At 32.4% G+C, this 16,014-nt stretch overlaps 1 protein-coding gene across 3 annotated transcripts; it reads right to left on the reverse strand.

Moving 5' to 3' along the window:
• Positions 1-1,222: 1,222 nt before the first annotated feature.
• On the reverse strand, positions 1,223-15,676 carry LOC127876277 (adhesion G protein-coupled receptor L3-like). Of its 3 annotated transcripts, XM_052421380.1 has the most exons (23): positions 14,420-15,676; positions 14,051-14,229; positions 13,509-13,688; positions 11,983-12,120; positions 10,856-10,947; positions 10,421-10,624; positions 10,204-10,275; positions 9,968-10,073; positions 9,683-9,805; positions 9,402-9,477; positions 9,200-9,299; positions 8,258-8,307; positions 7,995-8,127; positions 7,680-7,777; positions 7,252-7,354; positions 6,556-6,706; positions 5,952-6,021; positions 5,290-5,356; positions 3,674-3,759; positions 3,268-3,394; positions 2,998-3,039; positions 2,335-2,421; positions 1,223-2,034 (listed from the first exon to the last, which is right to left on the reverse strand). In XM_052421380.1, the coding sequence occupies exons 1-23, from the start codon at positions 14,521-14,523 to the stop codon at positions 2,023-2,025; spliced, it is 2,400 nt and encodes a 799-aa protein (XP_052277340.1). In that variant the 5' UTR covers positions 14,524-15,676; the 3' UTR covers positions 1,223-2,022. The 3 variants fall into 3 exon arrangements, 2 of the variants coding, with proteins under 2 accessions (XP_052277340.1, XP_052277342.1); XM_052421382.1 differs by lacking the exon at positions 14,420-15,676 and having other exon boundaries at positions 14,062-14,194; XR_008047760.1 differs by lacking the exons at positions 1,223-2,034; positions 2,335-2,421; positions 2,998-3,039; positions 5,952-6,021 and having other exon boundaries at positions 3,341-3,394.
• Positions 15,677-16,014: the final 338 nt, after the last annotated feature.

Below are 16,014 nucleotides of genomic sequence, written 5' to 3' on the forward strand. Positions count from 1 at the left end.
TGCGACGCCCACATTTTGTTTCAATCCAATATAGCGCCGCGAATAATCACAAATGATCACAAAACATTCTACGTTTAAGATGTGTATGCAAAAACAATACAAGCTGTATGTGAAGGATTATTTGCATAAATGCACAGATGAAAAAGCAAATGACCATTTACAAAAATTAAAAATTTTGATTGTTGAACATGTAAATCACGGAAACGCCAAACACATGTCCGGATATAAATTGGGCAACTCCGGTGACAGTTGGATGCATTATATGGTAATTTAAAGTCGTGTCTTCCATAACAATACAAAAATATCTGATTATGATAACTAAAAACTGTTATTACATTGTAATTAGTTTGTTTCCTTGGCACTCCAATATTTGTCAGGAAGAATTAAAGTTGCGGTAGACTTTTTATTGATGAGTTATCTAAGCTTGTACGTGAAAAATGTGGTACAGGCATTTTTATTACAATTGCAATCTCCAATGAAGTTAATCTCGATAAATCTGCGAAAATTGTTTTCTTAATGAACGAAAATCGGAGAAACACTTTTCGAAACCTTAACTTCGCAAATGTAAGTACCTTTTACAAATGCCTCTTTGAGAATGATCATGCGATTAAATGCGCATTACTTATTCTTAATTAATGGTTTTTATTTGGTTTTAATGGTATAATTTGCATTTCGTTCATTTCGTTCATTTAATATTTTTGATCAAAATTGGCTCTTTTTTTAATTTCCCATGGGATATTTTCCATGGACATTTTCATTATAATTGCAGATGAAAAACGAATCACATAGGAATTATGAAATGATAATATAATCAAACATCATTTTATGGCTTAATTACCGTTTACATTTTTTAATGAAATAAGAAAATCCCATACTGAAGTAAGAAAAATGTAAAAAAAAATTATCATTTTTAGAGACTTATTCATTGAGTTATCAATACTCAATTTTATCAAATGATGAACAATCGACGGGATTTTAATGCCTTAAATGCCTGAAAATGGGATGTTTTTTTATCATATTCTAAAATGGGGAAAGTCTTACATTTTAAATGAGTAAAAATTAAATATTAATAATCATAATAATTGGCATAGTAATAATAATAGTCTTTTACAGGTCACGTGTTCAGATGAGTTTAGATGAGAAAACCGCAAGACATAGGTTAACCTATGTAAAGACATAAGTTAAATAAACGGCGTTTGATAATCACGAAATATATAAATCCTTGAACTTTTTATCTTTATTAACCATAAGAGAAAATAAATAAAATAAAACCATACATGTTATAGAAACAGAAAAAAACATACACATTAATTATCATATTTATAAGAAATTTAAGAAAATAGATAAATTAAAAAGAAATTAAATACGCCTTTAAACAAATACTATTTATAAAAAAATAAAACACCAACATACTTTTTGAAAAGTCGTTACAATCCTTATATCTATCTGACAAGGATACACATTGCATAAGTCTTTTGTTTAAGCAAAAAAACAACAACACGATTATGGTTATCTACCAAGCAACGGTATTGCAAGTACAGTCAAATCTTCTGACTGTTTCACGATCAAACTTTCATTGCAAAATCTACTATCATACTCAGTCAACAAAGAACGGATACAACACCACAGTCCAGATTGTTATAATACAAGTCCATGCCCTTTGTCGTTTTTTTTATCAAAATTTTATCATAATTTAAAACTAAATGCTGTATTAAAAAGCTCTTTAATGCGAAAGTAAAAGCGGTAAATATTGAGCATAAATTACAACAAAAAAAAAAAAAAAAAAAACTTTAAAAATGTATTTGCACTAAGTATTCACTACTTTTCAAACTGTACAAACTCCATAAATACATCTCACTATAATACAAACAATTATATTAAAAGCGGTAATGCATAATTGAATAAGGTTCGCCATTATGATACAACCCAATGATCACGAATACAACACTTATATGAGTAGAGCCGCCTTGTACTTTGCCCTTGTATTGACTCTCTTTTCTATGTGGACACACCGACACTGTGTTAAGTAGATTTCTAAACTTAAAAAAAGATAACCAATCGTACATATGTTTTGTAATATAATTTAAACTAAATATTATGTCTACATGTGTGCGTTACTGTGCAACTAGACAGAGTGATAACCGTTTGTTTCAAGTATATCATCGACTGCTAATTTTACAAAAACAAAATAAGTGTAAGAAATCATTACCCTGGGAAATTCATTAACCAACAAACTTATGTCAACCTAGCGCAGAAATATCAGTTAACACGTTAAATGAATGGAATAGGATTAGTTGAATGTATTGGTAAACGTAATAAACATGATGCTCGCACCTGTGTCGACCTCATCTCTGTGTCTCCGGTACGAACGTCGGTAGATGTGAACCATGGTAACTTCCTCTGGCGGAGAGCGTCGCGTACCTTTCAATCAGACAGTGGGTTTATTAAATATGACATACTTATCCGGTTTCGTTGAAATGTGCATCTCCGTTTTTGAGTTTAAAGTGACGTGTATACAGTTTAGCAAAAGGACAAAAAATGACATAGATATATATAAAAAAAATCGTATGCTATTCTTTAACAGGCGAATAATCAATTTCCGAAAAAATGTTTATAAAAAACTCGGGTTTTATTTTAATAATCATTTATCTAAATCTGTTAAATAATAATGCGTTTGAAACGTTTTTCATTAATTATTTGGAACATACGCATGCATTTCTAGCCAAACATTTGAAATATCGTCATAATCTATGAAACCTGCGTGGTGAAATTGTAGTGCGTTATATTTGCGTCTGAACATCACTGGTTCAAATCACGAGGCATGTAGCATTATTTTTTGTCTTTTTTGTCCTTCTTTAATAATGTTTTAAAACTATTCAAAATACCATGTATTAGTTTGTAAAACCACTAAATGACCATCAAAAACATTGACTTCTTTGAAGATCCCTTTTAGGCGTTCATGTTCCCAATAACATAACAGTATTTATTAATACTAACTTTTCTGTCAAACACGCATTGTACCAGAAATATCAGGAATCCCTGTAACATAAAAGAGAATTTCTTTGTAAGTTTCAATTCCCTATAAGCACTACACATGCTTCACTATGAGAATAAGGTGAAACTCCGACATGTATTGTTAATTATTCGCGTGTGTTTGTAATAAATGTCCAGATAGATTAAACTCTAAGCAATCATTGCTTTTATCATTTGATCGTATTGTTGTGCAAAGCCATCAACTGCAAGCGATATTAAACGTTGAATTGTTACCTGCAGGCTGTTGAAGATGGCGAACACGTACTGGAAGACGAGCGTGTCCTTGTTGACTGCAAAAATGCCGAACACCCAGGTGAGGCCCAGAACAGGAAGTAGAATACACACACTACGAACACCGGTCCTGTGATAATACAGGTGTACACATGAGCTTTAATAAGTGAAGCTCATTAATGTGAAATGGTATTACGAGACTGTGAATCAAAGTTTTTGCGATAGTTCGTGCCATTAAATAAAAACTACGCATCATTTCGTTTTGCAGCCAAGCTGTTTAACTAAAATCATCGTGTTTTGCTGCATACTATCAAATAGACTAGTAAGGACGTTAATTTGTTGAAATAGTAATTTTTCACAAGTTGTGTTCTTTGATATCGAGAACACGTTCAAAGACAATTTAACTTACTTGACTTTCTCAGCTTCTGTTTTCTTTGACATAGCGGCAACTCCGAACAATTGTTTCAACACGAGCACCAGGATAATCAGGTTTGTCTGATAAAAACAAAAAAAAACATCAGACAACAGTCAAATTGTACTTATGCATGAGCAAAGTAGATTTCACTAATACGTGCACTTTAATGTAATAAGTTTTATGCCCAGCAAATACATACATTTTCATATAACAGAATCCTAACAAATGTAAGCGATACGTTATCATGATACTCTATGTATAAAAGGATATGTATCAAATACACAATATAAAAATATAAAAAGATGGCAATAAGATCTTTCTTAATGAAATGGTATTGTATAACATGTTTTACTTAAGTTTCTGTCTTGTCTGCAAAACAGTTTAATAAATCGAACATGTTAGACGGATGCGCCCGTAATTTAAGTGTTCAATACATGTTTGATCACATTAAAATATTGACGGTGATAACTTCTTTAAACGGGCCTTTTCACGTTTTGGTAAATTGACAAAATTAAAAAGTTGTTTCAGATTCACATTGTTTTAGTTATGATATTTGTGAGGAAACAGAAATACTGAACATTTACCATGATCTAATATAGCCATTATAAGCATCTTTCGACGATTTAAAAACCTGCTAATTATAAAGCGTTGCAACGCGAAACGATTGAAAAATTTGGAAAGTCCTGTTGTTTTCGTTATATTTTGTGAAACTACGAAGATTGCTTATATGAAGTATTAAATACGTCTGTTATACATACTTGGCAGGATGGCCGAGCGGTCTAATTGGTAGAGTTTTTACTCCAGGACTCAAGGGATCAGTGGTTCGAGCCCTGCTGAGGTTTACACTGTTGTTTTTTTTAAATTTTATTGTTGATGTTTTACTGGAGCTTTTTAGATCCAATGTTTAAATTTATCAATATAAAGCATTTAATGACAAACTTCAAAACATACCAAAATCTGTGAAAAGGCCCCTTTAATTGCATTTACGCTCCGTATGCCAAACAATAGTATGCTTCAAGCAGAGTGATTATATGAGCTTGATTTTAGTTTTCAGACGTAAGATATGTCATGTCAACATTCGTATCACTTTTGCCAAGTAACTTGAGAAAGCTTAAAAGTAATTTTTAATTTTTAGTTTTTTTTGCGGCAAAACACATTCAGATCAAATTTCTCAAAACCGATTTGTGTATATATGATCTACAACCTTGCTATTGACATAGAACGAGATGCAACACGTCACCTTCCACATGCTTCTATTTTCTAAACAACTGTTCAGCAACCAATTCATTGCGAACACAGATATGCTTTGGAAACAACGACCCAGGATTCAGTACTCAAAGTGTGTCAATGCCCTTGAAAATAGGAATCTGGTACTTGCGCACGACACTACGCCTTTAAAAGCGTGTCGTTCTAATGCAATCTGCTTAGGGAATTGTGCATTAACATGTTAAATTGAATGGCTCCGGCTAATCTGTTAGGAACCCGTTCGCCAGTCTGAAAGCATAAACACCATTTCGACCAAAAGAGAGCCCACCCACCAGTACCGTATTTTACGAACCGTTTAAACACTTGAACCCGATATATATAAAAGAAAAATTTAAAAATTTCACCACGACTATGGCAAGGACCGGTCCTGCAAACGCCCAAAACAGACCTGACTCCACGGACAACCAGCAGCTGCAGTACGAGATATACAATATTGATTAAATATAGCTTAAATGGAAAAGTTAACAGCTTAAAATCTTCACAGAATCTGAAAAATGTATGTGTTATATTTAATAAGATCCATAGCAATATTGAGTTAAAATTAGAAACCCATGTTCCATTAAAAAATAATCATCTATCAAAATCGGTAAATTTAGAAACAATGTGTAAAGCGTATCATCGATAATTCGGAAAATACATATATTTTTAATATAGCGTTTAAAATGTAAATTTAATATAAAAAGCAGGTGTTTTTACACAAAGGGTCCATGTTCGAATTCCGATAAAAGCAAACTTTTAAGCAACTTATATTTTTCGCTTTTTAAATTGTTTTAGAATTGTTTAAGTAATAGGAAATTATATAGTAAAAACATATAGAAGCAAACGCAACAATACGAAAATCAAGTCCCTTATTACTCTTAATTCTGTAACTAACATAAAAACTTTATAATAATACTAGTTAACGTATACTATTTTTGTTTTATGTCAAGTGTCCACATACAGTTATGTGTATGGTACAAGTAATTATTTCCTTGGTTTTATATTTAATATTTTATATTTGTCTCACAATCTGTCATTGCCGTAACCGTCTAACTTTGTCGCGACCATAGACACACCAACAATTACGGCAGGAATACCTAAAAAAATCATAGAATGATTTAATGGCATAAGTTTTTGCTTAAATTAAAAAAAAAGAACCATTGATCTAGATTCATAATGTTCTTATTTAGTCATTATATGTATTATATATAAGTCACCTGTTGATATTTGGATTCACACATCAAAGAAACCCTAACGGGATGAATTCGAAACTTAGTGTCAATGTAAGACTAACAAATTATAGTTGTGTCCTGTTCTTTATGCTGTTTATATATTACTAGAATAAGAATTTTTTAGGTATATGAAATACGAAAGCCTTAAATAAACATATATAATTTGTTTTATCATGTTCACATCTACTTTTTTATATAATCTGTATACGCTACTTTACTTTAAAAGGTAGTCAAGTTAAAAATTTGACCATGTTCTTTCTAAATAATAATTGATTGTGTCGATGATATTTTTATTAATAACCTTCATTCAAATGTTATACCTATCTGAAAGGTATTACATACTTAACAGAAACAACCATTATCATAAAAGCTTACACCGCTTTAACCCCTTTTACCAACCATATGCTCCTGCCAAGAAGTAAGGGACACAATCCCTCTTGTTTAGCGGACTCAGCACCATCAACGCAATACTGCCTCCCTCTGCCAACATCAGGAAGAATGCCACGAGATACACGTAGTGAAGCAACACGGCGGTAAATGTACAAGCGCCCTAAAAAGCAGATACGCACATTATCATGTTTTGCAAGCTGTAAGGGCACACGCTTGTTTCAAAAACGCTAAGTATCTTAAAATAAATCTCCAGTAGACTTGTTGATATTATTTCTTTCGAAAACAGTTTCTACAATATTAAGAATGTTTCACCTTACAATCACTGTTTCACGAAGGGTTATTTTGTTGTAATTTTTACAAGTATTCTATATTTTTAAATATGCAACAGACGATTGGCTCAACATCATCATTACACAGCCGTTCACGTGTAACTTTTCAATACAATCGGTTGAGCGCATTTTATTTCTACGAGGAACGCTAGATACGCAACAAACAGAGCTGCACACAGTTTTAACAGCAAGGTAGCTCGGTTTTACTGCACTATCCTTGATTGCAATAAGACATTTGAGTAGTTAATATTTCAAAATAGTTACATATTGTATTATACAATACGTTCATATTTGATTATTATATTATTACATCAATATACATTGATATTGTTACAAAACTACTATAAAGGGATGCCATGACTCTGTTATACAATACCATTGTTTGTGTGCGCTTAATTCCTATGAGGAACGTTAGGTACGCAACGAACAGAGCTGCACACAGGTTTAACAGCAAGGTTGCTCGGTTTGACTTTACCATCCTTGAATCAAAGAGTAAAGAACAAAGTTGTAAGACCAATACACTGAACCTAACATAAAAATATTTAGAGCAAATGTTTTATTATATTAAATAAAAATATATTTGAGATCACATACTAGATGGTTTGTATGGGGGTGCAAAGGATATATTTATGTTGCTTAACCTTAGTAAATGAAGGTTCGTTTACCTGAGAACGTGTTAGAATTAATGTATTATGCATAATTAATCTTGCACGAAAGGATTGCTATCAATAAAGAACAATAACGCGACTTAATACTTCGGACGTATAACGTAAACACTGAAAGCGGCGTTATATTTTTGTTTACCTCCAACAGTATACGTAAATTACTGACGTTGTTACAAGACCTGCCAGGGACAGACAACATCCAACCACTGTAATAGCACTGAGAGCCTGATGATGGATCTGAAATAAACAATTAAATCAAATTCAAATGCAAAGCAAAGTATATTTCCATAACCTTAAAGTTTTCGCTTGCCTTCGTTTGTTATGTTAACGGATTGCTGAAACTTCTCACTTGGTAAATGGTTCAAACCAAACTTTCAACATGAATTTGTATACTCGTAAACTCGTAGTTCTAAAGACAATAAGATTTCTTTGCAAGACACTTGTATAAGTGTACCTTTTCTACTGTAACGGCTGGACTCATCAGGACAGCAAAGTTGGTGAGATGATTGCATGAGCATGTTACAAGTCCAGTCTGTTGGTTATATTCTACCAGTTTGCATCCGTCGCTAGACCAGAAGCCTTCACCACTGAATTCAGATATAAACTGTTTTTGGTGGATGCAATGGCTTATTATAAAGAAAACTAAGAAGTGTTATTTGCATCGTGCATTATAATAACGATACAACATACGGTTGAAACTTTCAGTAAACTTGTTACCTTGAATTACCCTTTTCCCAGAAACTGCAAGACGGGTTTGCTAAGTCTGTCTGTGGAAATATAAATCACATAAGGAGGATTTAATTCTTTAAGAAATGAAGATAGAATATACACCCAGTTCAAACAGTCATGAAATATACGTTTTTAACTTTTTATCCCATTATCAGACGTGCATTGTCGAAATAAACCACTGTGGAATATATTGTCCTTTATTTCGGCAATGGTGAAATATAGCTGTCACGCGCGGCGGACTCTTATATCAGTCATGTGTGGAGGATGGTCATATTACTCAGAATCAACTTTAAAGTAATCATTTTTAATAAAATCGAATCAGATTCAACAAAACAAACAATTTGATACCCAGATGTAATATATTTTAAACACAAAATGCAACACACAAACGAAAAAAACAACATTTTTTTTACAAATATTAAGTGCGCGTACTCATGACGTCATTATTTACACGTCAAACGATAAAAGTCACATTCTTTCCCGCTAAAGCTGCAGTTTTTTTTATTATTTTTTTTGCATTTTTTCTTTATCGGGGACGTAGAGATATGATAAACAGAAGAACAGGTTAGTGCCTGATCTTTTGGAAATATATTAGGCTCGGTACGAAAACAATAATAAAACAATGTTTGCTTAAAATAACTTTGGGATTTTCCGTGTAATTCTTAGACTATTTTCCTATTCTATTTTTTAATAAATAATTGACGACTTAGAAAATTGATAAGATAAATCGCAAACTAGGTCGGTGCCGAATAAAGCGAAGTTTATTTTGCTTGGCCCGAAAATCTGAACCACTTGCCAAGGCTCGTGGTTCAGATTTCCTAAGCCTCGCAAAATAAACTTCGCTTTATTCGGCATCGACCTAGTATTCCCTATAAACATTTCAAAACGGTATGAAGTGTGAAGTGTGTTAGAAAAGATTTGATTGCTTACATTAAATAGTTCGAATACTAAGGTGATGTTCTGTGCATCAGAAGCCGTTATGGAATCGTGCACGCTGAACGCAAGAACCGGGGCATTTATTTCCATATGCCTGTAACATAGCTATATTGATAGTTATGTACACCACGTAGAGATGAAATATAACACGTCGATCAATGAAAAAACGAACAATATGAACAATTTATGTACGTACATCGAATCTTTAGTTTTTGATGACATTATCGACGTCATATTCCTGAAGAGGGAACCACTAAACGTCAATCCACCAGCTGAAATTAACAGTTATTAGCTGTATTGTATTTATTACCTTTAATTGTAATTTGAAGTGAACTAGAGAAAGTCCATATGCGCACTAACTTAGGATACTGTGAAATGATTGTGTTATATTTACTTTTATATCAGCTTAATGCTAACAAAATAATAAATGTTAGTGTTTTTGTTTTAGTTTTCAAAAGATTTAACAAAACAAGTTACTTCCACGGCATGCAACTTCAACAGTGTCATGTCGCGTTATAGCCCACTCTGGTACATTTCCGTTTTTCTCGCTATCTGGAAACTTTATCTTTGAGCATTGCTCCACAGAGCCTATTTCAAGAACTAAAACAAACACACACAAAAAACAAACAATTAATTGACGTATCACACATGTTTTTTAACCGGATACAATTTGTGATGTCCAGAGCATGCATACAATTAACAGTTACATATAACAAGGGAATTTACATTATAATTTAAGTGTTTTGTCTTCTTGCAACTTACAAATGTTTTCTTTTGCAACGGTCAGGTTTTGTTTTAACACAGCACTGTTGTTTGCAACTTTCGATATAAACTCATCCAGTACATTGATAACCGTGGCAGCTCCGCCCTGCAAAATGAGTATAGATGTAAATATATAATTCGCAAATCTATGAAATAATTATTCAATGTTGAACGGTTTAAATAATTATAATACACTCAATATAAAAACAATTATCAATAAAACAAATTAAAGCAACCTTGTTCATTAGAGCGCCCCATGAATTGGTTGTCCTATTGCTGATAAGACTATCAACAACATCGACGAAAGACTGCAATACAATAACTTTAAATTACAAGTTACTACACCTAAAAATAATCAAAACAATAAAAATAGTTTCTTTACCGATGTTTGATAATAAAAAAAACAAGACACTCGTTTCTCAGATTTATAAAGTTTTAAAATTGTTGACATACATCTGTCACATGATCAATGGCAGAGGAATTTGCTTCAAAATGATCAGTAATAATTTTCATTATTTCTGTCGCCGTTTCAATATCACCAACATGAAGTGTCGTCTTCTCCACAGACGTCTTGTTGTCATGCAGACTGGTGCGGATTTCATTCCTCAAATCATTTATTGTTTCTTTAACGTCGTCTGCACTCACATTGTTTTTAACCTGCAAATATACGTATGTGTGCTAATTAAAAATATGAAACCAATAAACGTGAACACATATTGTTCTCATGTTTTATTTCAACATACATAGGAACTTGTTGGTCAAAATCAAACGAACAAAAAAGTATTACCTTGCCGTTTTGTTACTGATAAGCATAAACAAAAAAGCCATCAATACCTGATAAATAGACATGTAGTCAGCACTATAAATAGATAACGCTGATGTTCTTACCTTGTTTAATAGCGCATAAATAGCCTGCTTAGTGCAGTTGTACACAGGGTTGCCATAATAACCACTTGTATTGCACGTTCTTGTCATTTTACCTTTTGAATATTAAGTGTCATATTTAAATCATGTTCATATGAATTTTGCATGATGACATCTATCTAGAAAAGTATTTTTCCTCAATTGTTAAAACATGCTTTTACCTAGGTTAAAGTGTAATTTTACAAATGGTATGCGTCTTAGTATTCCCAGGCATTGATTAGCTTTAAATTATATTTATAATACTTGATATATGATTTGTATGTTGCTGTGATCGATTGGTTTTAATAGCCAGTTGAACGAATCGTCAAGGTTTGAAAACTGACGCAAATTTATATAAAATGGTTGACATTTTTAAATAATTTAAATGATACAGAGAATTATTAAACTACAATATGATCTTCATTTAAAAACATATTTTCGGAAACGGATACTACAAACGTCAATAGAAAAAAGCTTCCTATTTGTATATTTTAGTTATTTGTTTGTCAGATATATTTTGCAATCGTTCAAAGTAAACACAAGTAAACTAGCATATCGCATTATTTAACTGATTTACAGTAAAATGATAAACTACCCGACAGTGCTGGTAAAAACAAACGTACAAAACATGTTTTGATTCGAACTCGCAAAATCGAGATTAGTGTGGCGAACATTTTACCACAAGGCTATTCGCATACTACTTATATGCAAAAACAAACTATGTTGTATTAGAAAATGTGTATAACATCTTGGATTTTAACTGAATAATCGACAAACGTTAAAAATAATACGAAAACTGGACGAGTATATAAAAAGCGGATTTCGTCACACTTCACATATTTTTGTTTTTCACAAAGATGTTGTAATATATAATATAATAATAAAGCAAATAGACTTGACTCTTATGTCATGCGAAACTGACTTTTTATTATTTTGCTCATGTAGCTGGTGCTGCTGTGGCTGATTATTAGTTTTGATAGCATGTTGAAACGAAACGATGGTGACGAAAAAGATAAAAATAAGGGGGTGCTGCAATAGCTTCTACTAAAGGCAATTAACATAATTACGACGAAGGCGACGAAAATGATTATTATGACAAGAGAATAAGTTACCAGAGTATCCGTCCGAGCATTTGTCAGCTGCAATGGTCCCTGCAGCAACTGATGGCCATTCAAAACCATTGAAATCAACGCTCGAATGGCATTGTACAGGAATCCGATCGGTTGTGGGTTTATCAAACGTTAGATCATCTAAACAAAATATATGAGAATAAATATTTGCAAATATTAAGTGATGAAAGGTTTCATATCTCTTTTTAATGTGTGTTATAGTTACTCCTTTTGAATTATCGTTATGGGCACGAGTTTTAGTAAACTTCATGATGCATTGATTTTTATGATGAGGATGTGCTGAAAAAACATAATAATTCAAGATTAGTATTGTGGGACAAAACTTAACTGATATGAGGTTTTATTTGTGTATATAGTTATGAAATTTTGTAGCGCGGAATTAAAATTTTTAAGAATGATGATATGTGCACATTTAGTTTAACAGATTAGCGACCTTCAAACATTTTTAATAACGTATTACACTCACATTAAGCGCTTGTCGCATTTAGAACTTTTTGTTTAAAAAAAGACTACCACAGTACGATTTATCAGCTATGTAACTACACCACTCACTATATTGTTAAATTGCGGATAAATATACAGTTTAGACGATATAAACACGATCTGTTTAAATGTTTATAGTTATACATTTACATTCACCGAGTACTGATGTTATGAATGGTAAGTAAAATATATGAACTATCTTGACTTTCAAATTTACCGTTTGATAATGTTTTACTAAGCCTAATACACTGTTCTGAGCGGTTATGTACTCCAATGAGCTTAAAATAAAACCGCAGCATTTTGGACTTGAATCGCTCTGAATTTAACATTGGGCAAATTCCTGAACACACTATTACTGAGCAATACATATGTCCATGTGTTTTGGTTGCATCTTTGAACAGTGTAAAGGTTTTCTTTCTGTGTGAATGAATCAGTCGGAATACTGTCCAGGGAAGGTATTCGTATGGAAAAGCACACGTACAAATTGATTGAACCGACTTAAACTATGAAATGTTTTAAGACAATCGTACGTCTCCGGGTTGTGAATGCTGGACATGTAATTTATATTAAGCATTGTATTACTGCGATTTGCTTCCCCTGCACGTCCTTTAAAAACAAAGTAGTTTTACTGAAACTCCACAAGTGGAATTGTGTAGACTAAACTGCAAATTACTTACTTTACCAAACATATCTGTTATAAATCGTTGCTAAATAATACTGTGTTAATGGTGAGCTAATCTGGGGACGAATTATTAATATTTTTGATAAGGAAACATAAAAATGAATCGGAAACCATGCTGTCCCTTAGGCTACCGAGAAAACCTCGCCCTCATTTATAAACGATATTTTTCAAATAAGCGAGTTCTTACAGATTTATTTGACTTAATGTATTAAATGCATGGTGTGTTACCGATTAAATAAGAATATGCTTCACGATTCGTTAACGGTTCATACAAAGCATAATTAAGGGATAAACAAATTATCTGATACCCTAATACCTGAGTTTAATACATTAGTATACTTACACGTCTTCTCACATCGGATTTCCTCCCATTCGCCGTGTGGCATGCATCTCATATAGTTTGCAGTCAAGTTATGTGACGTCGTGTATCCAGGATTGCATGAAGCTTTCAAAACAGAACCGTACATAGTCAAATCCCCACTTGTGTTGTGTCTGGTGATAATTTCCGGATTTTGCACACAATCTAAAATATTTTATGTAAATATTGTGTAATTATATTTGAAAATCTAATGGCCAGGACAAATTGTTGTAACAAATCGCAGAATTAAAACGCCTCATTCTGATACATGATTGCATAACTTATCAAGTCAAACTACCCGGTAGTAATGTATATGGTAATGATCGTCGTCTTAATTAAATCATGTTAACCTATCGAAATTATATATTGAAAGTATAATACAATCGTGTGAAGAAAAGACATTGCATTTTGAAATGCCGTTTATGATAACAATTATCATGAAAAAATGTACACGAAAAGGTGTATCAATACGTCGTAAAAAATTATCTTAACCTTCAATAAACAACGAAAGAACATGCTACATATACCATTAACATAACATATCACGCCAACATCGCTCCAGTGAGAACAGTAAGAGAGGCCCCAATCATTGTGTGTACAATTAACGATAGACGATTCGTTTCCTGCGCAAATAAATCCATCTGACAATAGTTTGTCTATGCCTTCCACAGTAGATTCAAATTCCATCAATTTGCCATTGTTCAACCTAAAAATTAATCCGTAATCCATTATTTTTATAGCAAAAATAAATCATACCATTTTTAAGATTTTTGTATTTCTCTGTTTGAGTACATCTTCTTCGTTGAGCTAGATAATGATATATAAAGTCATTTTAATATTTATTATAATTTACAAGTAAGTGACCTTAATTCAGTATATTAAAATGTTTTAATTACCCAAGCTCTTTACATAGCACATTTACAAAAGCATCATTAGCTCCATTATAACACACTGTTCCCCATTCGCCGTTGTAGAAGACTTCAACTCTTCCCCAATTCATTCCTCCATCTGCAAGCCGCACTTTACCTTAGAAAAAAAGTCATATATTTGTTTCCATCAGGTACAAAACAGCGACATTTCCTGTCGTTTAATATCAAAGAACTTGACAGCAAATCCCTTTTAAATACTTTTTAGCGAATGTCATCCCGCTTACGCAACATTACGCGTACTACTACTGCTACTTCTACTACTACTATCATTATTATTATTATTATTATTAATTATTATTATTATTAGTAGTAGTAGTAGTAGTACACTCGAAACCCGATGGCACTCGCCGGGACCGATAACAAAAGTTCGAGCCATCCGGAATTCGAGCCATCCAATTTCTAGTACACTTATGTTTACTAGCATGAATCTGCAATAAATTTACATCTCCAGTCGAAGTATTCATACTGCCCAAGCTCCTTTCTACTTTCTGCTTTTGAATCAATAAGAACCAAATACAAGTTTATACGTACTATTGTTATAAAACAATTTCAAATACAGTAAAAAAATATCATATACTCAATGTATATTTTATCGGCACGTTGTTTACGTAGCAAATGTTACATGTACGGGGACATGTTTGAAGCAGCAAGTAAAACAAATCATGCTTACGCGCTGTATACAAATTGCTGATATCATTTATATGATAATATTAAACTGCACTACATGTATTTATTTATTCGCTTCCTCTTTTAAGAATAACATCATGTCAGTATGTATTTTGTTCAGGAGTTGTCGTAGAGATACAACGCTTTCTATTCCATCAAGTTGACAGTGTACATTGTGCGATGCAGCCTTTCCAGAGTTAATAATAGTGCATTTACAAAAAGAACGTAATATTTTATACAAAATGGTATCTTTTGCTCAACTAAATCAACGATTGAGTCGCTGACATAATTGCAATTATGACTTGCCTTTAATCAAGCGCTCCTTTCGAATATCAGCTTTATTCCACCCGAAGCGAGTTCGAGCCAAACTAACAAAAGAACGTGTGAAAATTGTGACCGGGACTGTGAAAACAGTTCGAGCCATCCGATAATTCGACTCTCGCGAATTCGAGCCATTCGACAGAAATTTATATGAATATATAGCAATAAAAAATCAGTGCTTCGAGGAAAGTTTGAGCCAACCGGAAATTCGAGCCAAGCGAGCTCGAGCCATCGGGTTTCAACTGTATTATTTTTATTATAATTATTATTATTATTATTATTATTATTATCATTATTATTATTAGCATTTTTAATATTAATATTAATATTAATATCAATATTAATATTAATATTATTATCAATATTGATATTAATATTAATATTATTATCATTATCATTATTATTATTATTATTATCATCATTATCATTATGATTAGAAGTAGAAATACTACTTCACTTAGTACAACCACTTCTACTGAAATGCTACGACTGCAACTTCTACTATAACTACTACAAATAATTTTATAAACTTATATTTTCCCAATCCATGATGTGCTTGCAATGTGGGTCTCCGT

Source organism: Dreissena polymorpha, chromosome 4 (assembly GCF_020536995.1).
Source record: "Dreissena polymorpha isolate Duluth1 chromosome 4, UMN_Dpol_1.0, whole genome shotgun sequence".
NCBI classification, from domain to species: Eukaryota; Metazoa; Mollusca; class Bivalvia; order Myida; family Dreissenidae; genus Dreissena; species Dreissena polymorpha.

Coding starts and splice junctions, on each gene's coding strand:
- LOC127876277 (XM_052421380.1), bottom strand. CDS start 14,523: ATGAATTGGGGAAGAGTTGAAGTCTTCTACAACGGCGAATGGGGAACA. Junction 9,478..9,682: donor TGAAGTTGCATGCCGTGGAA/GTAACTTGTTTT, acceptor TGTTAATTTCAG/CTGGTGGATTGACGTTTAGT. Junction 7,355..7,679: donor ATTTACGTATACTGTTGGAG/GTAAACAAAAAT, acceptor CTTTGATTCAAG/GATGGTAAAGTCAAACCGAG.